Here is a 25,396-nt window from a genome sequence, read left to right as displayed (position 1 = left end):
TTGGAAGTTTCTGTGAAAATAAGTAATGATCTCTATAAAGTACTTGACATACAATATGTGATAAATAGCAATTATTAATTTTTTTTAAGTTTCAGTCTATATTTACAGTCAGACAAACACAAGGAGAAAGAGACTAAATAGTTTGCAAAAATAATGTAATTATTTTTAGACCTAACATCTCAGAGTAACAATCAAGAACTGTTCTCTCTTAATTCTGGCCATGTAAGCTTTCTTATACTTAGTGTTTGGAGAACTTTAAGGAATAATAACAATTTTGTTATAATACAAAGAAAGAAATGGAAATTTTCCCTCACTGAAAAGGCAGCAATACCATTTTGAATATATCTGTACATTCAGTTACATCACTGAGCAGATGGACTGATTATTCATTGAACACAACTACTATGGAGAGAATCAGTCCATTTGGTTTAGTAAAAAAAAATCAGTAAGTCAGACTTTGATCCCTGGTCAGGGAAGATCCCACCTGCGGCAGGTTACAGCCAAAAAACCAAACCAAACAAATCATTAAGTGAACTATGCAGATGTCAAAGTGCTGTCAGTGTTTGCTAGGTGTCTGTATTTGACCAATATATCACCATTTTCAACCTACTATCCCCAGGTGGCTCACTGATAAAGAAGCTGTCTGCCAATGCAGGAGAGGCAGGAGACACAGGTTTCATCCCTGGGTCAGAAAGATCCTCTGGAGGAGGAAATGGCACCCCACTCCAATATTCTTGCCTGGAAAATTCCACGGACAGAGGAACCTGGTGGGCTAGTCCATGGGGTTGCAAAGAGTTGGACACGACTGAGCATCCATGCACACATCCCCAGGTATTAAGAAGTTTCTGGAAGATACACACCATGCCTTCAGTGGGGTCATAGAATCGCTGAATGAGCTGCAGCGCCGTGCTTTTCCCAGCTCCACTGGATCCTACCACAGCTGTGACTTCCCCTGATTTAATAACTGTGCTAAGTTTATTTAAAATCTGCAGAGCAAAGAAAAGAACAATGTTCAGGTTGTCATCAGTTAGGCTACAAGTTAGAACACTTTGTTAGGACACTGTGTATGTGTTTACTTACACCCTCATAGCAATATCCATTGATTTCTATTAATAACCAGAAAAATTAGTAAACTGTGCTAGGATGTGGTTTTAGCATTTAGCATATTACTTAGTCATAAACTAATAGCCATAGCCAACAAATAAAATGATGTGTGGTAACACTGTTGAAGTAAATAAGCCAGGCCCACCTCGAAAACCATGTTCCAAAATCTAATTTAAAACTTTTCTGACATGCCAGGATACCTCAAGGAGACTGTCCCAATTACCTTAGGGGAGAAAGTCACTTAGCAGTAGGAGACTTTGTTAAAGCAAACTACTAGCATTGAGAATAGAAGATAAAACAGAAATGAAATAAATGTATTTCAGTTCAAACTGGTATTTGTTGAACAGCTGTCTCTGAACAGATATTATAAAGTAAATTTTTAGCCATTTATTTAAAAATGTTTACTGAGTAAGTACTACCTTGTTATTTATATTTCACAAGGCACTTTTACATTTAATGTTTATATATGTATGTGTGTTATAATCAAGAAATATCAGAATATACATGTACCTATATTATATAAATAAGTATGTATGTATGATGTACATTTGTTTGTATGTGTATATATGTAAATTTACTTATGTTACAACTATGTAGTATTAGAATTAAGTTGCATTTCCATGACCTCTGTGGGGATAATAGAAATATTAAGGAAGGGTAGCTAACTATGGAAAACAGTCAAAGTTTCCTCAAAATATTAAAAATGGAACTGCCAAATGATCCAGAAATTTCACTTCTGTGTATTTATCAGAAAAAAACAGAAACATTAATTTGAAAAGATACATGCATACCAGTGTTCATTGCAGTATTATTTACAATAACCAAGATATGGAAGCAATCTAAATAGATCAATAGATAAGTGAGTAAATAAAATGTGGTATATATATATATATGTCTTCGATACTCATTTATCTATTGATGAATATATATATGTATATATATACTTATGTATACACACATATACATAAAGGAATTTACTCAGACATAAAAAATTAAATATTGCTGTTTGTGACAACATGGATGAATCTAGAAAGCATTATGCTAAGTGAAATATCAGACAGAGAAGGACAGATACTGTATGATCTCACATATAAGTAAAATCTAAAAATTAAAATAAGAGAACAAGCAAAACAAAATGAAAACCGACTCAGAGATACAGAGAACAAATGAGTGATTTCCAGAGGGGAAAATATGTAAAGGGGTTAAAGAGGTAGAAGCCTGAAGTTATAAAATAAATAAGGCACGTGGACATAATATACAGCATACGGAATATGGTCAATAATATTGTAATGACTTTGGATAGGGGCACATGATAACTAGACTTACCACAGTGATCATTTCATAATGTATGCAAATATCTAATTGCTATGCAGTACACCTGAAAGTAGTACAATATTGTGCATCAACTATTTTTCAATTAAAAGTAAATAAATGAAAAGAAAGGGTGGCTAAAGATACTCTGTTAAAAAATGGGGAGTAAGTCTCCTCTCCTTCCAAAGCCAGTTCTTTTAGAGAAGTAGATTCTAAGTTTCCTGTAGGGTAAATTGCTTTTAAAGACACTTGCTCAGTAGGTGTGGGAATAGTATAAATTTTCTTTTTTTTTTTTGTAAATTTTCTTCACCTTGTGCCCAGAACAGTTGAATAGTACAAGACAGTGATTATAAGATTAGAAAATTACCTTTCCTCTAAGGATTGATCTAATGATCCTTGCAAACATGGATAGGAAGTAAAAAATTTCAGACGGCAGCTTTCCTTTTTCACTTCATACCCCACCCATGCAGTGTTCTACCGTCTGCAGCCTCTGAGAGATACTTGGCACAACTGTCCTGGATTGTTCTGATTGCCTTGCAGTTTGTTTAGCTTGCGCTCACAGTGACAGGACCTGCCGCTCATTTCAAGAGTGTCACTCAGCTGACTTAACCGGAATGTGCTACCAAACTGTTCCTACCAAAGAGATTTGTATATTATTGTTATTAGCACAAGGAATGTGGTTAGTGGCCTAAGGAACAAGACCTGAGGACACTTCCAGAGAAACATGCCTCTGTGCTCCTGGAAAATGAGTATGCTTCAGAAAAACAAATAGTCTGTGGCTCTGGAAATGAATCATCAAAGAAGAAAACTGGAAAAAGATTGGCACGTACCTTCACCTCTGGTCTGGAAGGATAGTGGAAGGTCACATTATGGAATTCAATTTCACCCTTAATTCGATCCAGCTTGTAACCATCTTCTGACATGCAGTCAATGAGGGGTTTCTGAAGTGGAATGTAAAAGGGATAGAGCAATAGCATGTATAACATGCATTTACTGTCCATCTCAGTTTAAATTTATTCATAACACAGAACAGCAATCAGGCTAAACATTGCCAAAGATAAGCTGCTTCTACATGAAATTGTATTAATAATAGTAATAATGTTCACTAACACTTATTGGGAAATTAGTGTTGAGATTACTACTGTGTAATTACTAGTGCTATATAATTGTATTAAAATATATTATATATTATACATATATGTAGATTTATATATAACCAAACTTACATAAATAATTAATGTATAATTAATTATAATTAAAACTGTCAATGATCACATAATTTGTGTAAAACATTATCACATTAATTTAATTAGTATTTATTTTATATTACTGTGATATATTTTATATAGTGAAAATATCACAATATAATATATGGTATTAATTGGTAATTAATATATTAGTATATAATATATTGATATTATTATGGAGTGTTATAATATTGAGATACCCAAGAAGACAATCTACAGGTGTTTTAATGTTTTTCTCTTTTATGTGATTGTCACCATAACCTAACTTGACAGATAATACACATCTGTACATTGAGGAAGTAGAGGAGTCTCAAGTGGTCAAAGTCCAAAAGCACCCTACATTTGACTATTGTAGATGATGATTGACACTAACTGAATGTCCTCAAGTGATGTCTTCAAATGCCACCAACTTTTAATCAACATGCTGAATTTCACCTCCATGGCTGTTAGTAGTGAGCCTAATTCAGAACTTAACCATGGTGGATAATCAGATCAGAGTGATGGTTATCTCCTGCTACCAGAACACTCAGGGTCAACTTCTTCCTTCTATTACCCTAGTGAGAGAAATTCATCATCCTACCTCTTTTGGGGGCTACAGTGTCATCTATTTTTCCTTCTTTATTCTCTAGTAAAAATAATAATTTTTAAATGCCTTAATTTTTTTTAATAGTTTCAAGGAACTTTTAGACACATCTTATTTGAGCATACAACAATGCCAAGAATTAGGTAGAATTTGGATATCTCTATATGGTTTTTAACTATCTTTCTATAGCCCAATAAATGAAACCCCAGAATATAAAACAGATAAAGTGATGGACAGTTTCCTCAGGTAGGTTCTATATCTCACCAGCACTTACAATGTAGGGACCCACAATGTACGTCTGGATATCCAGGGCTTCTGACTCAGTCCTGGGCATCTTCTCAGAGAAGATGCTCTTGGATTTTTGACCTTTGTATCTATCCTAAAGGAGATCAGTCCTGGGTGTTCACTGGACGGACTGATGCTGAAGCTGAAACTCCAATACTTTGGCCACCTCATGCAAAGAGTTGACTCATTGGAAAACACCCTGATGCTGGGAGGGATTGGGGGCAGGAGGAGAAGGGGACGACAGAGGATGAGATGGCTGGATGGCATCACTGACTCGATGGGCATGAACTTGAGTAAACTCCGGGAGTTGGTGATGGATAGGGAGGCCTGGCGTGCTGTGATTCATGGGGTCACAAAGAGTCGGACATGACTGAGTGACTGAACTGAACTGAACTGAACTGAACTGAACTGATCTTGACGTCCAGTGTGCTCCAATAGGCTAATCAGGAAAATCTTAGCTAGGCTACCAGGGTCAAAGCCTGTAGACTTTCTGTCACATTTAGAAGTTAATCTAATCTTATTAACCGGGTCTTAAAGACCCAGTATGATCTGGCTGCTTCCCATCTCTTCAGCTTCTCTCTTGCTTACTCTGTTCAGTCACACTGACTATTTTAGTTCCTTGCACTCACCAAGCCCTTTCCCAACCTGGAGGTCTCTCCCATGAACATGCTCCCTGCTCTTACCTCCCAGGCATCACTCCTCTCCCCAGTACTTTTTTGCATGGCTGACTCACCTGCTTTGGTTCTCAGTTCATAACTGGTGTCACTGTCACTCAATATAAAGTCTCCTTCCGCTACCCCAACCGCTATCACAGTGACCTGTTTTATTTCCATTACTGTACTTGCTGCTGCTTCTTAGTTCCTCAGTTGCATCCAACTCTTTGCAACCACATGGACTGTAGCCCGCCAGGCTCCTCTGTCCATGGGGATTCTCCAGGCAAGAATACTGGAGTGGGTTGCCATGCCCTGCTCCAGGGGATCTTCCCAACCCAGGATCGAACCAGGTCTCCCGAATTGCAGGCAGATTCTTTACCATCTGAGGCACCATTGCACTTCTCACTGTCAAATATTATCCTATCTTTGGATATGTCTACTTTGTTAATGCCTATTTCCCATATGATATGAGAGGAAGGGCCTTATTTGCTGTATTTCACTCTTGCACTCCCATCTCAGACTGTGGTCTGGCTCATGACAGTACTTATTAAGTATTGCTGAATTAAGGGCATTGTGATAGTTCCTCATATTTTTTAACACTGAGGATAAATTCCTCATGAGTTCATTTCTCTCCCCACCCTCAACTTGCTAATGGCCTTTACTTTTGGCTTTTACATACCCGGTCTATTGTCTCAAAGATGCTGGCGGCTGCAGCACGCCCAGCTGCAAAGGCTTCCAAACAGGAAGAGGCATTGCCAAGATTTAAAGCTCCTACTATGACACTAAGGAAAATCTGAAATAAAAAGAGATAAACATAGTTTTCATCAGTTTGTAAATAGTGTTCATTGTCATTTGGGCTATCCATGTGAACTCAAAAATTTCTCAGAAATATTCTTCTATGGGAGTTTTATTTATTTATTTTTTTTAATGTCTGTGAGCAGACCACCTTAGGTCTTTGTTGGTCAGAGACATGCAGTCCTTATCACATGGTCCTCTCTATAGGACAGCTCACACACAGCTTTTTAAAAATTTTATTTATTTTAATTAATTAGTTTTTTTTTTTTTTTGCACTGGGTCTTCATTGCTTCATGCAGGCTTTCTCTAGATGTGTCGAGGATGGGGGCTGCTCTTCAATTTAATGTGCGGGCTTCTCATTGCGGTAGTTTCTCTTGTTGTGGAGCACAGGCTTTAGCTGTGCGGGCTTCAGTAGTTGCAGCACATGGGCTCAGTAGGGCTTCAGTAGTTGCAGGTCTTGGGCTCTAGAGCATGGGCTCGTAGTTGTGGCTCATGGGCTTAGCTGCTCCTCAACATGTGGAATCTTTCTGGACCAGTGATTGAACTAATGTCCCCTACATTGGCAGGCAGATTCCTGTTCACTGCACCACCAGGGAAGTTCCTTCTGTGGGAGTTTGAAAGCTAAATAACTCTTTGGAAACACTTGGGATAGCTTTTGTTCTGTAAAGTATCTCCAATTTTTCTACTGTTATGATTTAAAAGACTACATTATATTTGATTGCACATCACTATTCTACAAAGAATAACATGTTTTTAGGTCAGTAAGAGGTGTAAGGCAGCATATAGACACTGAGTGGGTTAGAGTCATGACACAAGAATTTGATTCATTATATAAACAGCCTTACAATGGTTTTCTGGTGAAAGGGTTACTGAAACAATAAAGACACTATTATTAGCTTGACTGTCCTAGAGTTTGTTACATGCAATATGTGCCTACTGCTTCTGCTATATTCCTGCTAAGTGAAGTGAAGTGAAGTCACTCAGTCGTGTCTGACTCTTTGCGACCCCATGGACTGTAGCCTACTAGGCTCCTCAGTCCATGGAATTTTCCAGGCAAGAGTACTGGAGTGGGTTGCCATTTCCTTCTCCAGGGGATCTTCCCAACCCAGGGATCGAACCCAGGTCTCCCGCACTGCAGGCAGATACTTTACTGCCTGAGCCACCAGGGAAGCCCCATATTCCTGCTACTAGTGAACTAATTTTTAGGATAACTCCTGCTATACCTGGCTTCCCAGGTGACACTAGTGGTAAAAAAAAAAAAAAAAAAAAAAAACAACCCACCTGCCAATGCACGTAGATGTAAGAGAAGAGGGTTTGATCCCTGGGTTGGGAAGATCCCATTGAGGAGGGCTTGACAACCCACCCTAGTATTCTTGCCTGGAGAATCCCGTGGACAGAGGATCCTGGCAGGCTGCAGTCCATAGAGTCACAAATGGTTGGACACAACTGAAGCTACTTAGCACTCACGCATGCACAGTTATACTACTACCACCAGTAGTAATAACAACAATAATAAGGTATGTTTCTAAGTTCTTTACTTGTATTATTTCATTTAATCCTTACAATAATAGAGAAAACAGAGGTGTATAGAGACAGCCTAACTATGTAATGTCTCACTGTATATTAACTGGTAGAGCACTATTTGAATACAGGGCTTCCCTGATAGTTCAGTTGGTTAAGAATCCGCCTGCAATGCAGGAGACCCTGGTTCAATTCCTGGGTTGGGAAGATCCACTGGAGAAGGGATAGATACCCACTCCAGTATTCTTGGGCCTCCCTTGTGGCTCAGCTGGTAAAGAATCCACCTGCAATGCAGGAGACCTGGGTCTGATCCCTGGGTTGGGAAGATGCCCTGGAGAAGGGAAAGGCTACCCACTCCAGTATTCTGGCCTGGAGAATTCCATGGACTGTATAGTCCAAGGGGTCGCAAAAAGTCGGACATGACTGAGTGACTTTCACTTTCTCCATTCACATTTTGTCCAGCTGTCAGGCTCATCTGCTGCTTTGCACACAAGTGGAGTGGTCAGCTTCCTGTGTAGAACTGGGGAAGCCGTCCTTTGACTCATAAACCTGGCCCTCTCACTAAGTTAGAGGAAGGCTATCTGATCACAATCAGCTGTTCCTAGCCAACAGCACCGGTTTTCATCAGTGCTATTTGTAAAGGAAGAGGCAATTCCTCAAGCTGGCCTCTAGGATGGGCACGTGATTCTTTCTCTCTACCCTTTCAACCAAAGAATGATTGTTTGTCACGTGACTCACATGGAGGCTGTTTCCTTGGTCTCCATCTATTGAGGACTGGAGTTATTTGCTGAGCTAAAATAAAGGTTGACTCCTGCTTGAATGTAGTCTTTTTCAGGTAATCAAGTGATCCTAGTCTGTGGTAGTTCCGTGAGCTGGATTCTTCCCATAGATTATATCACATCAGAACAAAATACCCCCAAATTCCTCCCCATTCTCTTTTTCCCTTATGGCCAGGCCGTGGGGCTTCTCAAAGCCTGTCAGCTATCTCCTCCCTCTCTAATATCCTCTCTATTCTAAATATCATGATGCTGTGGGCCAGCTTCTTCTTGACTTCTCCCTGAATTCCCTAGGCTATGCATGGAGACAAACATTTTCTCTTCATCTGTCCTCCACCTATCCATCTGTCCTTTTCCTTAATTATGGCAAGTATTCCTCCCATGGGCAGATTACTCAATCTCTCAAGCCCCGCTTTCATTATTGATAACACGGGGAAAATGACTGCATATATGTCAAGGAGTTTTTACAGGGATTAAATGATAATGTGTGTAGAGATGATTAATCTAATGACAGCTATGAAAATAATAGTGATGATGGTGATGAAAGAAGTGAGATTCCACATAGGAAGTGATAAGATGAACAGACAGAACAGTACTTGTTCTTGGTTTAATTTTCCACATGTCCTAGTTCAAGAGTTGGTAAACATTTTCCATAGAGGACCTGTTAGTAAACATTTTAGGCTTTTCAGGCCATATGGGCTGAAGCAGTTATTCAACTCAATTCCTCAACTATGTAGGACAAAAGCTTTCATAGACAGTAGGAAACAAGTGACTGTGGCTATGTTCCAATAAAATGTTATTTACAAAAACAGGCCACAGTCTGGATTTGATTTGCGGATCGTTGTTTGCTGACCCCTGGTCTAGATTCTAGACCAATTCACTAGTGGCCTAAACTGAAGTTTGAAGTCAAACCCTTGATCAGCCTGGTTTTTGCAAAAAACCTGAAATGAAAGTCTCTCTTGGGGTTCTTAAGTGAAGAGTGAGTGAGACAGACAGAAAGTGAAAGTGTTAGTTGCTCAGTTGTGTCTGACTCTGCAACCCACCCCCTCTGCCGTCCACCACCAGGCTCCTCTGTCCATGGAATTCTCCAGATGAGAATACTGGAGCGGGTTGCCACTCCCTTCTCCAGGGGATCCTCCCAACCCAGGGATCCGATCTGGGTCTCCTGCATTGCAGGCACTAATACCATTGCAGGAGCTAGCACATCTCCTGGTAGACCATCATCTCTCATTCCAAATATCACACTCTTTAGCCTTGTAAACAGTAGTGTGGGAAGAAGGTGGGCAAAAGAAGCCTCTGAGGAACAGTGTATCTGAGGGTGCGCTATGCTGTAGAGGGGATCTGTGCACAGAAAACAAACTTGTGGTTACAAAAGGAGAGGGGAGTCGGGGAGGGATGAATTGGGAGTTTGGGACTAGCAGATGCAAACTATTATATATAGAAAGATAAACAATAAGGACCTACTGCATAGCACAGGGAACTATCGATGTATTCAATATCTTGTGATAACCTATAATGGAAAAGAATCTGAAAAAGAATATATGTATATATGTATAATTGAATCACTTTCTTATACACCTGAAACTAACACAACATGGTAAATCAACTGTACTTCAATTAAATAAATAAAATAAAATGGAATCTGTGACCCTTTGGAAGAGATTCAGAAACAGGAAAACAGTACTTAATGGGTCGGGTCGCAGAATCGCAGAAATCTGGGCTCAAATCCCATCCTCTGCTACTTGGCATATAATTCTCACCTCGTGGCTCCAACTCATTTTCAAGTGGTGGCATAATGGCATCAGTTACAGAGTGAAATTGTGAATATTGCACATGATAATTATACTAAATACTTCACTCAGTGCTTGACACCTTGTATACACTAAATAATGCTCCTCTCTATTACTGCTGTTACTTTTTCATTACTGAGTCCTGAAACTTAAAAGGGGCATGAAAGAGCAGACTTCAGCACCATTCAGTTCAGTTCCCTTTTATCTTTTTTTGTAATAGATCACAGAGTGTGGTTTTTGTCCATGTACAAGTGATACTAATTACAGCCATTTATGTGAACTACTTACCATTTAGGCCCAATTACCATGCAGCCAATAATGATTTTGTGCATCACAAAATGTGTTAGATTAACCTAATTGTTAATTAGTTTAGTGGATTAAAAACACTCAGCTCCTGCAAACTCAGCCTTAATAGTTTGCAGCTCAGAGCATGGCCAATAAAGTGCATGCACATGCAAGAGAAAGAAAGAGGAAGAACTAGAAAGGGAATGCTTACCAATGTTTATACTGTTAAAGAATGTCTCTCATCTTCCCAAAGAAAAATTTCTTAAGATATAAATGGTGGCTTACAAGGAGTAAGAGGTAAGATTAGTAACTTATGATTAAACGTTAGAGACATATTACATACCATGTCTGCACATAGTAAGTACTCAAGAAATATCAGTTGAGAGAAGGAATTCTTTATAGAAGGTATACAGTAGCCTATAATCCACTGGGCAGGAAACTTCAAGGTGCAAACTTGTTAAATGAGTTAAACAAGGTTGCCATTAGACTGAGGTAGCATTAATGCCTTAGCAGCTTATGTAAGCCACCAAAACCTAAGCCTGAATGCCTCAAGGCTAAGAAATCAAAAGCTAAGGACAAAGCTAATCATGAACAGCCAAAGAGGCTTTCCAAAATAAGGCAACTAGCTCCCAGAGTTAGGTAAAACTAATGTCCATTGAACCGGTGATGCTATCTAATCACCTGATGTGCTGCAGTCCATGGGGTGGCAAAGAGTAGGACACAGCTTAGCAACTAAAACAAGAACAAAATAAGGCAATTACTTAAGCTACAGCCAGCCCAATAATTTCCTGGCTTTGCTTCCTCCTCTTCTCCTCTCTGTTTAAGTCTTTTCCCTAACTTCTATTAATAGAACCCCTCTAGCTACTCCTGGTTTGATGTGCCCAACTGGAATTATATTTGCTCAAATAAACTCCTAAAAATTTTAATACACCTGAATTTCTCTTTTAACAAAACCATAAAATTGGATCTTTTCTAGAGAGATTCACCAAGGATTTTTTTTTTTAATTCAATGGTTCCAACCAAAATTATGTATTTTCAATTTACCATTTTCTCATTATTCCCTCTGAAACTGTTATTTGTGAACACTTCTCTCCTCTACTCACAGTCAAGGAAGCATAAGAAGAATGTCTTTACTCAATGAATGCCTTTCTGCAGAATGAGCAGATACAAGCTACTGAGACTGAAGTCAACTACAGGTATTTCTAGTTCGGTAAAGCTAGAAGTTCTTAAGAGTCATTAGGTCAATAAAGAAAAAGACTTTACAGTCAGATTTTAGACCTGCAGTAGTTTCACTGGCTTTTCAAATGTGCAAAGCTGTATTAAAGTCATTAAGTAAGTGCTTAAATTAATAGTAACACTTTCCATCTATGCTATCCCTTTAAGGTTTACAAAACATTTTAACGTGATTCATCATATTTAATTTTTTTAAACAAAATTCAAGTGAGGCCAACTGTTTATCTTTAAAAGAAAAAACTAAAATTTATAAAGTCATCGTTAATGGCACTTCCATGGTGGTCCAGTGGCTAAGACTCCAAGCTCCCAATGCAGGCGGCCTGGGTTCAACCCCTGGTTAGGGAACTAGATCTCACATGCTGCAACTAAGAGTTCATGTGCCACAACTAAGACCCAGTGCAGCTAAATAATAAATAAATATATTTTAAAAAAGTCATTCTTAGTGTATTATCAGGTTCTTAATGAAATAAAGTCAATGGCTTAGAAGGATTATGGCCTGACCTCTAATAATCATTTCTATTTGCAAATAAAATTTCTATTCAGCTTTCCCTAGATATGTATTTGTACAAAAGCAGTAGGTTTCAAATTGCAGTCTTCTGGATAGCAAATTTCTGGTATACAAGATTTTGGTATTTTGTGTTACTTAATTTATGCCTGTCCTACAAGAATCTGGAACCAATTTGTTTTAAATCTTATATGAAACCACTTGCATGCCTTTTAAATTAATATACTTTATTGAATAATTAATAGGTCAAATGAAACATATATTTCTTGTTTTATCTTCCTGACCTCATAGAGCTTACTGTGTGAAGTTGGGAACAAACTGGAACAAATATAAGTAAATGTAAGTGTTTAGATGCATTCAAGGACTCTAAAGGAAAAGTTCATAAAGACATGCAAAAGAATAAAAGATAGGATGATGGGACTTCCCTGGTGTTCTAGTGGTTAAGACTCCGAGCTCCCATTGCAAGGAACTTAAGTTCTGTCCCTTGTCAGGAAGCTAAGATTCCACATGCAACAGGGCACAGCCAAAAAATAATAATAAATAAAAGCCTTGTAAACTAAAGATCCCATACTGTCCCAGGGACTGTAGCCTGCCAGGCTCCTCTGTCCTTGGCATTTCCCAGACAAGAATACTGGAGTGGGTTGCCAGTTCCTTCTCCAGGGGATCTTCGTGACTTAGGGATCAAACCCAGGTCTCCTGCATTAGCAGGCAGATTCTTTACCACAGAGCCATCATGGAAGCCCCAAGAAAAGGCTAGCACTTAAAAAAAACAAAAAGATTGGATGATCATGGAACACCTGACTGGGGAAGTGCCATCCAGTTAAGAATTTGAACCAGGACAGGAGCTATAAAGGTGGCAGGGAGGGAAGATTTGGGGATAGCAAGCAAGAGGAAGAGCTTTCCCTGACCCCAGCCACACCTGGTTACCCTGCCCTTTACAGTCCTCTGTAGTATATGATACCATTGTAATTACACAGTGATGTGATTATTTAGTTATTGCTAACCTGCCCCCACTAAACTGTAAATTCGATCAAGGCGAAGATCACACTTCTTTTGCTCATTATTGAATCCTCTGCACTTTGTATGAATCTGGAATATAGTAGATGCTCAATAATTAATTCTTGAAAGAACAACTGAAAAGATATTGGAAATTAAAGTAGCCAAGGCATTAGCTATAGCTTGGCTACAGAGCAAGTGAGAAATAAAATACGCCTGTATTACCTGTTCAGTTGAGGGTATTATTGGCTTCATATTTTAGTAACTCATTTTATTTCACAACTATGTCCAGCACATATCTCATGTTATTATTAAGCTCAACCACATAAACTGTTAATTTTTAGCTGAGAGATCCCTGACTTTCCATTTTCATGGCATATTATCTTTTGGACTCAGAAAAATCATTGTTTTACAGCTATAAAACCTTCTGTTGATTGAAAAGCATTAAATTGCGAATCTTATCAACTCAAGTGCTCAACATCCCTCTACTATAAAAGTCACAAGTATTGCTTGTATCTGCAGATGGACTCCATCAAATCACTGAGGCTGTCCTCTCTCAGACACTAATGGAATAAACAAAATGCCTTCTCTGTGGACTTTTCCGAGATACAGGCAGGAAATGTTCTGTCTAGGTCATCAAGATGGAAGTACCTGAACAAGAGCTCCTGGTGTATATTCTTCATCATCCAGGACAAGTTTGGAGCCGTACCAGAAGGCCAGCGCATAACACAAGAAGATCAGACACCACATGAATCCAGTAAAGAATCCCATCACTATCCCTTTTCTAATTCCCCAGCGCTGGGCAAACACAAGATTTTTCTCATACCTGTGAAGAGAAAACATTTGGGTCTATTTTAGCAACAGCAGCTTAAGGTAAAATGTTTAAAACAGGCCACAATGCAGTGGTTTTAATCAATGATAATAAAATCACTCCAAACACAGAGCAGCTGTAGGGAAAGAAAATAATCATATCTGTGTAGTTTCTTAAAATTTGTTTCAAGCTGACATTGACAATGTATGATAGATGTTGCATAAGAAAGTCTCACAGTTGATGACTTCTTGGATGAGTATGATGGGGCGTTTTGCCCCCAGGAGAAAAGAATTTTCAACAAAAAGATTTAGACATGAGAGATCCAGTACTGTTGTTGCTGGCCAAAATCGTCACTTTATCTGCCAACTGGAGCTGAATAAGAAAATACAGAGACAGAGCTTGGAGGACATAGAAAGCTGCCTTTAATTCTCAGCTGGCAGAGAGAGAAACATAGTAGGCTCAAGCCTCAAGAACTGTGACCCCCTCCACGAGGAGGCTAGGGGCTTATATAAGATGAGGGCTTGCAGTCAGGAGCCAGTGGTGAGAAACAAAGGGGTTAGGATCTTGTTCAGAAACATATGCTAGCGTCAATAACCCAGTATTTGAGTTTGGCAGTTCCGTGGCTCTGTGGCCTTCTTCCTGATATGTAAAAAGAAGAGCTACAAGGGGAAGAGGTTGTTGCAAAGGTAAGCAAAGGATAATAGGTGTGATATGCAACTCTTGCAGAGTAAGGGAGCAGAAAAGCAAACCTAGTTATAGGTACACAGAGTTAGAAACAGTTAAAGTAAAAACAAACTAGGAATGTTCTGGTCTCCTCACTGTTCTCTTTATCTTCTTGTCCTCAGGAAAGAAAAAGAAAAGAACTCATTCCTTTTCTTTACTTTTCACTGCAACACTATTTGAGTTTAAATTCTTTTATTAAGTTATATGGTATGAAAGATAATACCTCTCATGGTGGAGGAAATGGGCTATTGAAATTTTTTATGAGAAATAAGGTAAGCTTATTTTTCCACAACCAAAAGAAGCAAAAGAGAAAAAAGAAAACAGGATAATTAGATATTGTAAATCCTATTTTATTTTTCATTTGGTGAATTTGGTAGCAACTGAGAATGTGATCATGCTAGATCTACAACGTATGAAATAAGAGTTTAATTAAGTTGGTGGCTATTTTATAGAATCAGTACCTAGAACCTGATAAACACTCAATAAATACTAAATAAATGGAAAAATAAACACAGTCAAAGTTTTAACAATTGTGTTGTTTTGGCCATTTAGGTTTTGATATTCATTAACAGTTATTATCTCCTAGAATGATGGTCTATAATATATCAATGTCAAAATTTTTGATTGAATGGAAATCTTGGACTTCAAATGAGCATACAGTAGCTAAGTAAAACACACTGAATAAAAAGCTATTCAATAAAAATGTGCAGAATTGCATTTTAAATCTTTTAGGCTTTTCCTTCATGGCAGAAGACAGTGGTTTAGACTGGCATGAAGTGTGTGTGGGGTGTATACACACACATCATCAGAGTTTGAAGTAAGTATCCAAACTAAAATGACTTTGTAAAAACCACCAACTACATCATCTTCAAAAACACAGAGCTAAAGGTTTGGGAGTCTTTTGTAAGTGTTTTCACCAATCTTATTACTTTGCTTAGCTATTTCTTGAACAAAACCTCCCTCTGGGTACCATAGCAAGGTGAATCTGCCACTTTATACAAAATGGGGGAAGATTCAGGGTAGTGTGCAGATCAACAAACTCCAAGGAAATGTCAGACATTTCAATTAACTAGCTTTTCTTTCTTCCTTCCTTTTTATTTCTTATGCCCTTTTTATTTTATTTTTCGGCTTTGCTGCGAGTCATGTGGGATCTTAGTTCCCTGACCAGGGATAGATAGAAGGCACAGCCCCAGCATTGGAAGTTCGGAGTTTTAACCACTGATTCACCAGGGAAGTCCCTCAATTAACTAACCTTTCAACCTCTTTTTTCTCACCACCAAAAGCAGCCACTGTTCGGATAGATGATATGACTTCATCAGCAACTGAGCCGGCTTTGGCATAGGCCCTTAATTCATAGTCGGTAAATCTGGACACACTCTGAAATCCAAAAGAAGAAAATAAAATGTGAAGACCAGATAATTAGGTAAGTCATCTTGTCCCTCAGTGGTTCATTTAGCATGTGGTATGGCTTAAGACAAAACTAGATTCCTACTGGAACAGTGTTTAACAAAGAAGGAATTTGGTCCAAGTTTGAGCCATGTTAAGCCTCATCTGGGCTTTCCTGGTGGCTCAGTCGGTAAAGAATCTGCCTGCAATGCAGACCACCTGCAATGCATGAGACCACCAACAATGCCAGAGACCACCTGCAGTGCAGGAGACTTGGGTTCGATCCCTGTATTGGTAAGATCCTCTGGAGAAGGAAATGGCAACCCACCCCCATATTCTGGCCTAGTAAATCCCAGGAATAGAGGAGCCTGGCAGACTATAGTCCACCGCGTCACGAAAGAGTCAGATAAGGCTTAGCAACTAAACCAGTACCACCACCAAGCCTCATTCACGGATGTTTGTTGACATATCAAAATAATTCCATTAAAAGTCAGCTTCAAAAAACCTCTCACAGATTAAGTCCCAAATAGAGCATTTTGTGGGACCACAGCATTTCAGTCATCATATTAATGATGTTTTCAAGTCAAATTGTCACATTTCATTACTATTGGCCAAAGGCCATGTTACAGTTTACAAATACCAGATACAAAAACCACGGCCCATACAGGCATCATATTGGTTAGAATATAGAATAAGAAAGAGGTTCTGAGCAGCCAAACACATGATATGATATGCAGAGGTAATTCCAAAGGAGAAAACTTCAGATAAATATTACACCACTTTGACTCTACCATAGGGGTTCATCTAACTAGGTTTGCTTTTCACAAAAGGAAAGAAAAAGACTTTGCACTTAATATTAAAGAAGTTACTTCTTCTAAAATTGGACTTGAATTGAGTCCTAGTTAGAATCAACCACCGAAGAATTCCCTGACACAGGTTAAGAAACAAGAAGGGGAGAAAGCAAATGTTGTGAAAGAGTAACTGACTCAGAAATCTAAAAAATATATATAGTACCCAGACTAAGGGAGTTTATATTCCAAGTTTTTCCAAACTTTTAGCAACAAAACTCTTATCAAACAAAATCTTAGAATTTTAGCATACAAGTAGTATTTTATTCCAGTATATTTATTTCACAAGATTGAAAAGGCAACAATAAAGGAAAGTGAGAATATTTTTGTCAACATTAAAATTTGAATTTGGTTAGTATGGATGCCATTGCAGTTTTTACCACAATCCTCTTCTAATGTACTTCTGAAATATATAGAGGTAGCATGTTGTTGTTTAGTTGCTAAGTTATGTTTAACTCTTTTGAGACCCCATGGACTGTAGCCTGCCATGGGATTTTCCAGGCAAGAAAAATGGATTGGGTTGCCATTTCCTTCTCCAAGGGATTTTCCCAACACAGGTATTGAACCTGTGTCTCCTGCATTGGTAGGCAGATTCTTTAACACTGAGCCACCAGAGAAGCCTATAGGTAGCATAGTAATGAGAAAATTAAGTAGCTGCAAATGTTATCAGTTTTTATTGTAAAATGAAAAGTGAAAATGTTAGTCACTCAGCTGTGTCCAACTCTTTGCGACCCCATGGACTGTAGCCTGCCAGGCTCCTCTGTCAATGGAATTTTCCAGGCAAGAATACTAGAGTGGGTGGCCATTCCCTTCTACAGGAGGTCTGCCCAACTCAGGGATCAAACCCTGGTCTCCTGCATTGCAGGCAGATTCTTTACCATCTGAGCCACCAGGAAATCACATTAAAGAATCTCTTAATACCCCAGCTAAACTGATATAGGAGCTTAAAAGATGCATATTGGCTATATCATGTTTTCTACAGTAAATATAAAAGTCAGAAAAGGCATACAAGACCCACAATCATTTCTAATATGTCATATATTGCCCCCTCTACCTTTTTCTGTTCTGCTTTTGAATTGAGCTTTGTAAAATTGCTCACATCATTTTACACAAACATGCACAGACCTGAATTCAAGAAGAAACCAGTGCAGAACTACAACATTCCAAATTGGTGACACATTTACAAGAAGTTGAAATATGGTCACTGAGATGACAAGAGAAACTGTGCTTTGAGCCTATTTGAGACCAAGTAAGCCAGGCTATGTTATTGGTCTCCAACATGGTAAAATGTGACACATGAGCCGTTTGAGGGTGATTATTAATCTATGGTGGGTTTGAAGTAAGAGATTAAATACATTTAGAGGGGAAAAATGCTGAATCAAATGTTTGCAGAGTTCCCAACAACCCTCTGGAAAAGTTGAGGCTTTCATGGAGTGCCACTGGAAAGCATTTGATAGGAAAAACTGTTGTAAAGCTTGCATGATTCAGTAGATTGAGAAAAATATAAAAGCTAATATCTGTTTAGCAATTAATTCTGTGCCTGCTGCTGTGCTAAGGTGCATAACATGGATAATGCCTTGAGTCATCACAATGACTTTGTGGGGTATTAACTTTATTTTAACAAGGAGGAAACTGACATTTCACAGATTAAACATATTTTTCTTGAGCCAAGTGATGGAGCCAGGTGGTGACCTAGTTAAGTAGAGTGAGCTCTTTATTATTGTCACTCTGTATTACCTGGGATGTGTTTGAGTAATATAGCCAGTGGAGGGTAGAGAATATTTTGCTAGAAAATATAGTCATGGAGGTTGGTACCTGTTGCTCAGTGATGTGAATATATGTGCAGTTTTTCAAACTCTATTCTCATTTACAGCAAATTATTAGTGTGCCAGATCCCATGATGTGTTATCTCATATGACTGCTCTGAAAGTAAAATGAAATAATTTCTCAACCTTTGGGAGTGTTTTTGGGGGTGACCCCAAGTTCCTACTCCTACACTTTTTCCTGACTTGCATACCTGGGGAATGGAAACTGACTGGGATACTTCTCTGAATGGGTCAGATACCTCTCTGAAACTGATCACATGGGATGGAGAACACAATGTGATTGCAGAAATCTCTTGTATGTGCTTGTTACTGATGCAGGTATATTTGCTGGGTCTTTCTGAGGGAAGCATCTAAACTTGGGAAACCATGGAAGCCATATGTACACTAGACAGTGGGTGGGGATTTGGAATCAGGCTTCCTTGAATTCGAATCCTGTTCTGTCTCTTGCTGGCTGTGCAGTTCTGTAAAAGTCCCTTTACCTCTCTGAGCCTCCGTTTCTTATATTTAAAATGGCATTAATACTTTATAAGATTGTTGTAAAATTATAGATCATGTCCATGAAGCTCCTAATAATGCCTGGCAAAATAGTAAATGTCCAGTTAATACAGTTATTATTGGAGGAGACCATGGCAACCTACTCCAGTGTTCTTGCCTGGAGAATCCACATGGACAGAGAAGCCTGGCAGACTTCAGTTCATGGGGTCACAAAGAGTCGGACATGACTGAATGTCTAAGCACATTTTTAATATTACTAATATAATAATATGTATGTTATTAAAACAGTCACCTTTAATAATGAAATGTTATTTGATACTGAGTAATAATCAAACAAAATAAATGAATATAGTGGTAATGATGTTAACTAAACACACTCAGGAGAAGGGAAACAAGTTTCACATTTTTGGCTGTTTCTCAGTGCAAAGGTTTTCCCATGGAAAGAAGCGAGAAGACATTCTTACCAGACCAATGATGGCTGCTCCAATCCCAATGAGAGGGCTGACAGAGATAATAACCAAGGTCAGTTTCCAACCCTGGTAAAATCCCATCAGGAACCCAAAGATGCTTGTGGTCATGCGCTGAATGAAAATACCCATTTGGTCAGCAATGGCATCATTGATCTTGTTAATATCACTAGAAACAAAAGAGGCTTTGATCACTAAAACTGAATTTGATCAATTCAAATATCTTGCCCAGAAAGTTTAACCTTTTTTTCCTAAATGTTCCCATTTCTGTATCCCATTGCCCTTGGGAAATTTAGTAGCTTCTCATGTCTTGGAAAATGTGCTGTAGTGTGGAAGGTCATTAAGCCTCTCCCCTCATAGCCAAGAGAGTTTGCCTTTAATCCAATTTTCCCAACTGATGTTCACTCAACATAGGCAAAGGCTTTTGGAAACCATCTTATTTGTTTCTTTTTCTTTCTCAACATTCAAAAAACTAAGATCATGGCACCCGGTCCTATCACTTCATGGCAAATAGATGGGGAAACAATGGAAACAGTGAGAGACTTTATTTTCTTGAGCTCCAAAATCACTGCAGATGGTGACTGCAGCCATGAAATTAAAAGACACTTGCTTCTTGGAAAAAAAAGTTATGACCAACCTAGACAGCGTATTAAAAAGCAGAGACATCACTTTTTCAACAAATGTCCGTTTAGTCAAGGCTATGGTTTTTCCAGTGGTCATGTATGGATGTGAGATTTGGACTATAAAGAAAGCTGAGCGACAAAGAATTGATGCTTTTGAACTGTGGTGTTGGAGAAGACTCTTGAGAGTCCCTTGGATTGCAAGGAGATCCAACCAGTCCATCCTAAAGGAAATCAGTCCTGAATATTCATTGGAAAGACTGATGTTGAAGCTGAAACTCCAATATTTTGGCCACCTGATGCAAAGAACTGACTCATTGGAAAAGACCCTGATGCTGGGAAAGATTGAAGGCAGGAGGAGAAGGGGACAACAGAGGATGAGGTGGTTGGATGGCATCACCAACTTGATGGACATGAGTTTGAGCAAGCTCTGGGAGTTGGTGATGGACAGGGAAGCCTGGCATGCTGCAGTCCATGGGGCTGCAAAGAGTTGGACATGACTGAATGACTGAATTGAACTGAACTGAAAGCTAACATCCTGGTCTGACATAAAGAACCCTTCTTTCCTTTATATATGCTAAATCTTTTCAGTCTCAAAGTTCTACTCACATACCACCTATTTCATAAAAATTTACATAATCCTCCAGGAAGAAGTATTATCTTCTTCCCGGTGTTTCCATAGCAATGTGATTAATCTCTGTGTGTATGCTTAGTGGTTTAGTCATAACTGACTCTTTGCAACCCACTGAACTATAGCCCGCCAGGTTCCTCTGTCCATGGGATTTTTCAGGCAAGAAATACTAGAGAGGGTTGCCATTTACTCCTGCAGGGGATCTTCCTGACCCAGGGATTTAACCTGTGTCTCCTGCGTCTCCTGCGTCTCCTGCATTGCAGGCAGATTCTTTACCTGGTGAGCCGTCAGGGAAGCCTCCAATTAATCTGTAGACATGTTTTCCTGTATGTGTATGTTATTATTGCTTCCTGCTTATAGGTAGTATAGGAGAGTGGTTAACAGTCCTGACTCTGGAGCCAGACTCTGAATTTAAACACAAGCTCTTCTAGGGCAAGTTACTTAATCTTTCTGTGTCTCAGTTTCCTCATCTATAAAATGTGGATAATAACAGAACCTACCTCAATAGGTAGCAATGAGGATTAGTTAATATATGTTAAGTATGTAAAACAGTGCCTAGCATATTGTAAGTGATCAATATATATTAGCTCTTATTATTTGCTATGTAAGTTCCTTGAGATCAGAAGTTCTGTGGTATACCTTAATGCCTTGCACATGGTAAGTGCTCCAGAGTATTGGTTGACAATAATTACATTAAATTCATATTCCTGCAAACTTTCCATAATCTCTTGTCCAGATGGAGCAAACAAGGGTCAGGACTTAATAGCAAAAGGATCTAAGATATTACATGGAGATTAGACAATTGTATTTTAACAAGGATAAGTATCTATTCAAAGTCAAAATAAGTAAAGGCAGAATCAGTGCTGGAGACTAGGGATCCCGATATTCAACCTGCTTTTATTGTCACTACACTACTGTCTTTCACGGGACCTCAAATTTCAATAAGATTCAACAGTTCTCATTACTCAGGGCTTGGATCATTCAAAAATTACACGGGGTTGAGGGGTACTATTAATGACCCAAACTAATATTGAGGTATGAGCTTTGTGGGTGGCTTAGTGGTAAAAAAAATTCGCCTGCCAATACAGGAGATGCAGGTTCAATCCCCGGATCAGGAAGATCCCCTGGAGAAGGGCTTGGTAACCCACTCCAGTACTTTACCTGGGAAATCCCATGGACAGAGGAGCCTGGCGGGCTGCAGTCCAAGGGGGTCACACAGAATAGGACATGACTTAGTGACTAAACTACAACAAAGTATTTAGAAATAAACTGGATTTAAATTCGGTTTTCAGGTTTTGTTGTTGTTGTTTTTTTTTTTTTTCCAGTTTTCAGTTTAAATCTTTCTCAAACTATTTTGAATTTTTTGCTTTTGTTTTTATGTGCAGAAATTACATCAACAGACAAAACAATATATTAATCATTCATTCTGATTGCATTGTTTTACTTATGGGGACATAGATTGTGACATCCCTGTTTCTCCTTTCAAGGCCAGATGACCCTACTTCTTTTAAACTGTCTTCCATAATACTTCATTTCTAATATTTTAATCCAGGACCTACAAACCAAACTGTCATATCCCAGCTTTCAATTTTTAATAGTTATATTTGATAAACCATTATCTATGAAAAAGTCATGCTACCTATAAAAGCCCAACTTAGACAAAATGCAGCAAAAAGAACTGAAAATGTTTCTCCAATTGTCATTAATTTAGAAACAAAAGTTTCATTAGAGGAAAATCACACATCCATTAAAACATCCTACCAGGGATTTACCTGGCAGTCCAGTGGTTAAGATTCTATGCTTCCACTGCATGGTGCACAGGTTCAATCCCTGGTCAGGGAACTAGATCTCACATGTCCCGTGGTGCAGGCCAAAAAGAAAAAAATCCTACCAGCCACTTACTCAGAAAATCTTGTATTTAGCTCTCCCACTGAATTGCAGTCAAACCATCCAATTTCCATCCTCATTATGCTCCTAAAGTAAAACTTTCTCATTTTCTGTATCTGACGAGCTGCAGCAATTACCCAAAAGCATATCTGGAAATGGAGCAAGGAATGTTTAGCATTTTGATAAGAACAGGCATTAATTCCTTCTCTTTTCATTAGAAAATACTTTCACTAGAACAGCTGTAAAAAAAGGGAAAGTAATTCACAACATGCCTCTTGTTCAGAACTAAGGTGTAAGCTCTGACATCTGCAGCTGAGAGTGGAGACAAGTGGAACCCTGTGAACAGGGAAGCCAGAGACTTGAGTTTGAATCCAGCTTGACCACTTCCAGAGTTAACCTTATTAACTATCACTCTCCTCATGTGTAAAAGAAGGCTTATCACACCAAAAGTAAATTATTGCTCTTAAATCACTAATTTTGCATGCCACTTCCAAGTAAAGTTTTCTCCTGAGAGGCTTGCCAATAAGCATGCATGCCAAGTTTTCAACCCTGGGGGAGGGCATGGCAATCCACTCGAGTACTCTTGCCTGGAGAATCCCATGGACAGAGGAGCCTGGTGGGCTATGGTTCAAAGGGTCACAAAGAGTCAGACATGACTGAAATGACTTAATATGAATGCTGCAGTTTTCAAGCTCTTGGACAATGATTTTCAGAAAAATGTAAGACAAAAATTATGACATAAGCAGGGAATCTTGCCTACAGTTTCCCTCCCAAGCAAAAGAAGCCTGTCATTAAAGCTTTAGTGCCAGGATAGTGGGGAGGGGTGGGGGGGTGAGGATTAACTCATTTCTCTTTATAACTAAAACTAACTTCCTGGAATTCATAAGTGAATGGAGAGTAGGGGGAATTTATTATTTTCTCTACATGAAAAGGCAAAAGATAAAATGTTTTTCTTCCTTAGTAAGAGTTAATAACACCAAGCCCTCCCATAACTGAAATCTAGAATATGGGTTTGGTTTACAGAATTTGGGTTGGAATTCAAGAGAAAAAAGAAAGTCAAGCTTGCTTTCCTCCAATTCCCCACATCTGCTTTCCACAGGGACTCAGCCTCCCTGTATGAAAACATCCTCCACTATTTCTGAGTTTAGAAGAGAGAGTGAAGCAGGGAGGGCAGGGGAGGACAAGACACTGAAGCTGAATGTCTATTCTCTACCTCTCTACGCAAGTGCCCATATCCTCCTCCCCAGCTGAGAGGAAAAATTCTTTCCCATCCTCTTCATCCCCCTGAAATAAAACTGTAGCCCTTGGGGCTTCTGAATAACTTTAAAGAACACATTTTGCATTTCACTGTCATGTCTTTGAACCCAGATGTTGATCTATAAATAAAAGGCAGGTGTCACTAACTTGAAAATATCCTGTGACAAGCACTCCAACAGCGACGCCAGCATAGTAACTGGCAAAGTTGACCATTTCAGCTTCAATGTCCAGAAACCTTCAAAAGAGGGGAAAAAATGGTAAGATTTACAGGTAGGATCTAGCTACCAAAGACTGGCTTTGTGCATACAGAGAATTTTAAAATACACATATTATATATTTAAAATATACGCATTGTATGTTACATACATATTGCAAATAAAATGGATAAAGCATTTTATCTGTGTAGAATTACAATCAATTCAAATCCCCAAACAGACCTCACGGTACCCATCATAGCAAACATGCCTACCTCCTTCGTGTTTACAGGTAGAGATGTGAGGGTTGCGTAGTAACTAATAGGCAGCTGTGGGAAGACAAGGGACCCTAGATGGCAGCCTAGAGCTCTGTCCACTGAGGCCCCTTTCACTCGTGGTCATTACTAGTGAAAGCACAGTCACAGCTGGAGAAGGATTTCAAAAAGCCAGACCAGTGTCTGCAAAGGCACTGGTAGAGAGATGTGTGCTGTAAATCAGCATGCAGGAGACGTGGGTTCAATCCCTTGGTTAGGAAGATCCCTTGGAGAAGGAAATGGCAACCCCTTCCAGTATTCCTGCCTGGAAAATTTCATGGTCAAAAGAGCCTGGTGGGCCCACGTCTCCTGTGTTGGCAGGCAGATTCTTTACTGCTGAGCCACATCTTCCCATAGGGAGAGAAAAACAATTTCTTCTCCAAGTCTTTCTGCTGACCACAGCCCAGAAAGCTTTGCTCTCTAGGACAATCTCTAAGGTTGAAGTCAAAGAATTTGTGAGGAGGCAATAAAGCTATACAGCATTTTCCATCACAGCTATCACATTGTGACACAGGGTTTGGAATTGGCAGGGGCAGCAAGAGGAGAAAAAAATGATTCTGAAATTGTTTTTGGGAAATAAGTTTTGTCACTGGAAAATTAACACATTGGTTGATGATACATCTGAGCCATGGAGACAAACTAGATATGCATTTCTTTAGAGAATCAGAAAGTAGCATCTTTAGCCTAGATGTTCTTATTCTACCAGCTTTCTGCTATCTATCAGCCTTCCCTTTTGACCCAAGTTTGAATTGTTCTCTCCCTCTACTGAATTCAGACAAAGTATTTAATTATAGCTTATTTAATTCACAACAAACTATTATTCCATGGCAGATTTTATTGCCATTTTGCACTA

At 38.9% G+C, this 25,396-nt stretch overlaps 1 protein-coding gene across 2 annotated transcripts in view; it reads right to left on the bottom strand.

Annotated features, from left to right (window-relative positions):
- ABCB11 (ATP binding cassette subfamily B member 11) overlaps positions 1-25,396 on the bottom strand; it is an 80,909-nt gene that overhangs the window by 41,403 nt on the left and 14,110 nt on the right. For both annotated transcript variants that reach the window (XM_061135608.1, XM_061135609.1), the window contains exons 5-12: positions 24,183-24,270; positions 22,794-22,927; positions 19,638-19,809; positions 15,871-15,995; positions 13,736-13,910; positions 5,863-5,976; positions 3,246-3,356; positions 861-986 (exon numbers count right to left, since the gene is read on the bottom strand). In XM_061135608.1, the coding sequence (XP_060991591.1) occupies positions 861-986; positions 3,246-3,356; positions 5,863-5,976; positions 13,736-13,910; positions 15,871-15,995; positions 19,638-19,809; positions 22,794-22,927; positions 24,183-24,270 (1,045 nt within the window). The remainder of the gene's footprint in view (positions 1-860; positions 987-3,245; positions 3,357-5,862; positions 5,977-13,735; positions 13,911-15,870; positions 15,996-19,637; positions 19,810-22,793; positions 22,928-24,182; positions 24,271-25,396) is intronic.

Source organism: Dama dama, chromosome 33 (assembly GCF_033118175.1).
Source record: "Dama dama isolate Ldn47 chromosome 33, ASM3311817v1, whole genome shotgun sequence".
Taxonomy (NCBI): Eukaryota; Metazoa; Chordata; class Mammalia; order Artiodactyla; family Cervidae; genus Dama; species Dama dama.
The sequence above is the reverse complement of the archived record's forward strand: the minus strand, read 5'-3'. Positions and strand labels throughout refer to the sequence as shown.